General features: G+C 46.1%; 1 protein-coding gene across 1 annotated transcript; it reads right to left on the bottom strand.

Moving 5' to 3' along the window:
- C8H16orf86 (chromosome 8 C16orf86 homolog) lies at positions 1 to 4,465 on the bottom strand. The gene is made up of 5 exons (XM_084813190.1): positions 4,349 to 4,465; positions 2,690 to 2,847; positions 1,392 to 1,591; positions 497 to 658; positions 1 to 197 (listed from the first exon to the last, which is right to left on the bottom strand). The coding sequence occupies exons 1-5, from the start codon at positions 4,463 to 4,465 to the stop codon at positions 37 to 39; spliced, it is 798 nt and encodes a 265-aa protein (XP_084669316.1). The 3' UTR covers positions 1 to 36.
- Positions 4,466 to 6,282: the final 1,817 nt, after the last annotated feature.

Genomic DNA, 6,282 nt, shown 5'->3' with positions numbered 1-6,282 from the left:
TCTTCAGGGAGTAGCTATGAATCCTGCTAGATGTTGCTACTTGTGCTGTGGTGACAGTGGTGGGACTAGATGAGCTGCACAGACACTGAGCATCTTATCGATGGCCACCTGAGTAGACTTGTCTACCTCTGCTTTTGTGACAGCTCCTGAAGTGGTGCTTGTTGAACTTCTCAGTTCTTTGCCTTTGTCTTCTGCAACTGCAACAGAGCATAAAGGGCCAGTATGAACTATTGTCCTGTCTCAGGAGCAGATATGGAAAGCAATGCCAGGTGACCAATGGTTTTCTCCACGCTGCCATGCAGCTACCTATTTGCACTCAGCAGCTTGTAACTAAAAAGGGAGGGTGGAGTGTTGACACCAGACTTCATCCAACTTCATTTCTCACTGGTCCTGCAAAACACCAAGTTCTGCCCAACCTACTATTCCGACCTTTGTTGTGGTGTTGGATTTAGTGGAAGGGGCATGTACACCTCCCTCTTTGTTCCCAACTTGTTACCTGTGGGTGTAGTCATTCTCAGTTCTAAGGGGCCAGTCTTGATCTCTAGGGTAGAAGGAGCCCCCAGCTGGAGCAGGTCATATTCCTTGTCTGATGGGCTGTTCATCTCTGGGTTGTCATAGTTGATGTATTGGTATAAAGGGCGGAGACGCTGGGACTTTCCTAGAAATAATAAGATCAACTTTGGATGACAGGTTGCTTCTAAGGTGTAGGGGGCTATGGGTGAGATGAGAACTGTAGTACCATTTTAAATTATACCTTAGCCACAGCCTGTCCCTTTCCCCAGGGTGGGAGGTGCTTGAGGGAAGGATGCTCTGCCCCGCTACATCTGGCTTCTCTTGGTAGCTACCTCAGCAGACAACAAACCTTGCAAGCTCACACCATTGCTGTAGCAGTAATGGCTTGCTAGGGGTTCTGTTTATGCCCGTTCACGAAGAGCTAATCTCCAGAACTCCCAATTCCCCCATGCTGAAATGTGTTTGAGAGAAAGTTATTGGTAGTTCAAGCAAATGGAACTGCCTGTTTTTGGTACCTGTTTGTACAATTTCTGAAGAAGTGCACAAAGTGCTGGAAATTAGAGATGGTTTTTGGTCACAGGACTGAACGCTAGAAGTATCTATCCTGTTTGACTTTCTGGTGCTTGAGTGATTGCACCATCTTTATAAGATACAACTCATAAGTGACTGCTACCTTCACATCCAATCCCTCACTACGGGAAGTAGTAGGATCCTTTTGTCTTCTACCGGCCAGAAATTCCTGCCCCAGATAGCAATACACTGAAATATTAGTATTTCCAGCACAACCAATCCATCTTCCCCACTCCCCAAATCTCTCCCTGCTGAGGGAGACCTAGCTTTTAACTGCACCCATTTCTTTGTGCACTCACTCTCTACACCCACAGACTCTGAAGGCAAGGCACTCCCTGAGCTGGTAGATGGGGCCGCCAAGATATCCAGGGTGCTTTTTCTTTTCTTGGATTTCTTGGACTGCTTTGGCATGAGAGAAGCTTCAACTTTGGGGCCCTCTGTCTCCTCCGCCCTGGGGGGGAGCTTCTTGAAGTCTGCATGCTGGAAAGCAAGCATGTCGGAGTCAGTTCTGTGGGGGAAAGTGAGCATGTTGGATTCTGTCCTGTGGGGTAGAAACAAACCTTAAAACAACGTTGTTTAAAATTGTTTTTAGATATATGTTGTCTATGGGTGTGCTGTTTATATGTTTTAATGTAAATGGTTTTACACTTGGTATAATGTATTTCTAATGGTTTTTAATCTTTGTAAACCGCCCAGAAAGCTTTGGCTATGGGGCGGTATAGAAATGTAATAAATAATAATAATAAAGAGGGCTGAGGAGCAAAAAGGAAGAGGAGATGTGGTTCCAGTGAGCTTCCCGTTACCTCTTGGAGACCTTGGGCCTCATTTGCTAGGTCCTGACAGCCTCCTGGCTGGACTAGTCTCTCTCCCTCTGTTTTTCCTGTCAAGCATTCTGTCTGCAGGTAAAAGGCATGGTCTGCTGCAATGAAATCTCTCTGCAACAAGCAGCTCTATATTTATGCAGCCATTGGCCTTTTCCAGTCATGAAGCTCTTAGGTCATCAGTTCATTGCCAGTAGGAGCAAGGCTAGGGACTGTCCAAGACATTTTGCTGCCTGAGGTGAAGGACAAGATGCCACTACCATCCTGCCCAATTCCACATACAGAAGCTAACCAGACTGGCAGTTGAATCTTCAACACTGCCAATGAGACAGCATCCTCCACTAAGGGCAGTAGGCTAGCTTAGGGAGCATGGAATGTGTACCCCGCAGCCTACAACTGTGTCCTGCACCAGAGGGGAAATGGCAGGGAGAATGAGAAGGAATGGTTGTGGGGACTGCTGCCACTGCACCCCAGCACCCTCACTCTGCTCCCCTTGGATTGTCAGGCTGCGTTATTAGTGCTGCAACTTCAGCAATACGCTCGCAATGCAGCATTCTGAACATATCTTTATGAAGCTGTCTTATAGTGAGTCAGACCACAGAGTGGCGACACTGTCAGGCAGCGGCTCTCCAGAGGTTAGGCAGAGGTTTCTTCCAGGACTGCTACCTGATACCCTTAAAAGTTTTTAACTTGAGATGCTGAGAACAGCACCCCCTTCCTTTTTCCGTGTGCTCTCTACCTCTGTGCTGTGGGACAGATGCAGAAACCTCTTAGTGATGACTTACTTTGTCATTCTCACTTTAAACCCATAGGTTGCCAGCCAGGCCTGGAGCACAGAAACTGATTTCAGATTCTTGAGTTCTGGAAACAGTTCTTGATGCCTCTGGATCTCTTCCTCATACAGCTTGGTGTGGAGGAGAATGCTCTTCCCATCTTCATGCCACTGTGGGAACATATAGACGGTTACTCAGGAGAAGATGCCAATGAGATAAACACAGACTTGGTTTCACAAACTACAGAAGGGAAAGATGCAGGTTTTGTGCTTGAATTTTTATTGAGCCAGCAGCCTGTCACATTTGTCACTTCATGGAAGTTCTACAGGGCAGGGGAATGCTTTGTCTAAAGGTGAGCTTGAAAGGAATAATCCTGGGGCCCAGGACAAGTTCTGGAGAAGGCTAGCAAGGTGGCATCACCAGAGAGTTTCTGTTCTCTGGTGATGAGTTTCTGCTCTAAGATTTCTGCTTCCAACAGGAAGTGACTTCCCTTCTGCAACAAATAGCAGCTGTGTGTGAGAGAATGAGAGACAGAGATTGGGAGAGAGAGATTTTCAACAGATCACAATATGGTGGGGAGATGTTAAATGGGGTATTTAACAAAAAAGCAACAAACCAAAACTAATTAAATGAGACCACACTTATACTGTAACATGTAGTTGAGGCCACAGAGGGACAGAACAGTGTGGACAACACCCTTCCACTTCCTCTAGAGCAGGGGTGGGCAAAAAGTAGATCTCCAGATGTTTTGGGCTTCATCTTTCAGCATTCTCGACCACTGGCCATGCTGGCAGGGGTTTCTGGGAGTTGAAGTCCAAAACATCTGGAGATCTACCTTCTGCTCACCCCTATTCTAGAGCATGTTTTGTTGCAGGGATTGGTTAATTAGCAAAGGCAAAACACCAAGAAACGCAAGCATAATTGAGGAAATTTTCAGCTGCAGAGAATTACTCTGGAATAGTTCCTTTGGGGGAACAAGGGGATGTTGAAGACAATTATCGGGGGGGGGGATCAAAGATTATTATTATTCTTTGCGCTACCTTCTCTGGCCGAGTAATTATAAGAGGATGAGTTCTATCTAGCCTTGGAGCTGCTACTTGGAAAGTAAATTTTTTGCTGGCTCCAGGTTGCTGAGTTGGAAGTTGTGGAGGGAGGGAGGCATTTCTTTATGTAAAAGGTGTTCACAATGTTCAGTTCAAACATGGTCCTCAGGATTGGCATTTCATTTGCTGCAACTCCTGAAGTAATGGCGCTTTTCTGGTCAGAGATGTGGGGTGGTAGAAGGGGTTGTGGGAAATATTTTAGGAGGGTGCCTGTTACTGCTTGCTACTCCTTGAAGCCATCCCTACAGATGTTTCATGCTTTTAACTTGCAAAGCCTTCTCACCTGCCATCCCTGCAACAAGATCCCCCTTCTATTCCCTCCAGCTTTACAAGCCTGTGGGACATTCTCAGGGTCAGTAGACCAGCCTTCCCCAACCTGGTTCCCTCCAGATATTTGGGACGTCAACTCCCAGAAGCCCCTGCTAGCATGGCCAATGGTCAGGAATGCTCTGTGTTGAAGTCCAAAACATCTGGAGATCTACTTTCTGCCCACCCCTGCTGTAGACAGTGTATCCTGCACAGGTTGTATTCACGTACTTTCCCTCATAAACAATGGTTAATCCTTTACCTCCAGTGACTTGATGGTTGGGTTGTCCAAGACTGCAGCCAGCTGGAACAGGAAGTGAGCGGGTGCAGTTTTTCCTCCAGATTTCTTCTCATTGGGGCTCTTTGCAGAACTAGCCATTGCCTTCAAAGGGCGAAAAGTTCAGAAATGATACAACCCAGACAGGCCTTTACTGGCTGGCAGGAAAGATAGCAGTTCCAATCTAATAGTACAATAGATTTCACTGGTAGGTTTGGGACCAAGGTCATGCTGTAAGTGGCACCATCACTCATGTCTTTTTTTGGTGTGTGTGTGTGTGTGTGTGTGTGTGTGTGTCTGCATGCGTGCGTGCGTGCGTGCGTAGGTGTTTTAAAGAGGAAAATGGCAGAGAAAAAGAAAGGATGCAGAGAAGACAAAGATGATATTTAATAGCGGTGTAGAAGAAGGTATTTTGGTAGGCAAGGATGCTTTCACCCCTGCATTTTGCAGTTTTGTGCCAGCAAAACTTTGCTCTTCTGTACACCTATTAAAAATATGAGCCTTCCTTTACTTTGCATCTGATAATCATAGAAGGAAAAAAGTCGGCATCTATGGAAAAGTGAGAAGTGCATCTTATGGTGCAGTATGTGACAGATAGGTCTAAAATGTGTGAAGATTACTGTAAACATATGTGATTAAGTGTGGTGTGGTGGGGCTGGAGGACTAACCACCCTTAGACCTATATCAGTTTCTGAAGTATTGGCCCAGGCTTGCAGAAAGATTACCTGGAATTAGCCAGTACCCTACATTTCCTGTGAAGGCCCTGGTCCTAATAACAGCTCCTGCAGCCCTTGATTTCAGAGGTGCTCTGTAGCATGGAAGGCATGCCTTGTATATGAATTCTTGATAGGCCCACGCTAGACAATTTCTCCCTCGTACAAACCTACCCTTAAAATTAACCAACAGATGCTCTCTCCTCCTATAACTGAGCCACTCCTGCTGGGAGATTTATTCAGTGCAAAGGCAGTCGACAAGGTCACTGCTTGTCTCATCTCGCTGTTGGATCAGGAGTCATGTGGGTTTGTGGTTTTTTTTTTGACAAATTCTTAAAGCCTGAAATCCTAAATCTGACTTTAAAAAAAAGTGCTTTAAAAGGTAAGCATTTTCCCCCTCCCCATTTCCAATTGGCACATAGCTCTGAAACGGCCGTAAGCTAGGGGTGGAGGTGGGATGAGGGTGGGCAATATTTCTACATTTAAAATATATAGAAGCAGTTGCCTGGCTGTTGTTTTCTTTCTCTGCTGTGTGTTATGTTCCTCGAAGTGTCTCCGTAAACACTTTGGGGAGCATAATGTGTGTGCGTGAGTACGTACGTACGTGTGCGTGCATGCACACACACACAGAGCAAATTGGGATCCTGAATACACATGCAGATTTTAAAATATGTTTGCACCCGCTGTGGGTGGGAGGAAAAAGAAATTATTTCCCAACTGGGATGCAAGGACCATGTTTTGATATCCAAGAACCCTAAATTCAAGGCCCCTAGAGCCGCCATCCAAATCAAGGAAGACTTGAGCTGGGTAGATTTTGGCTGTTTGATCTCCAGATTAAGAGTAGTATGTGTTCCCCACCAAGGTTGCGACAGTCTGTTGAGACTGAAGGGCAGGTGAGTTCTCACAGGGAGCAGTCTGCTCTGTGCAGTGGTGATGGATGGCAGGCTCTGCAGGTATCGCTCTGCCTTCCCTTAGCACCAGTTGCTAGGCTACGCAAGGCCTGTAGCATTCTGTCTACTCTGCTCCATTGGTGGTTGGTAGGCCAGAGTGAAGCAGTGGTAGCGTGTGCTGAAAGGGTATTAACATCTTCCATAAATTTGTCTCTAGATATTGTACACCACAGTAGCGGCTAAGCAACCGAGCTAAAAATCATAAGAATGTCAGAAGAGCTTTGCTGGATGAGACCAAAATTCTTCCTAGTCCAGC

The sequence above is a fragment of the Heloderma suspectum genome, chromosome 8 (genome assembly GCF_057233095.1).
Source record: "Heloderma suspectum isolate Gila_16-S chromosome 8, 16-S_ref, whole genome shotgun sequence".
NCBI classification, from domain to species: domain Eukaryota; kingdom Metazoa; phylum Chordata; class Lepidosauria; order Squamata; family Helodermatidae; genus Heloderma; species Heloderma suspectum.
This window is presented reverse-complemented; position numbering and strand designations above follow the sequence as displayed.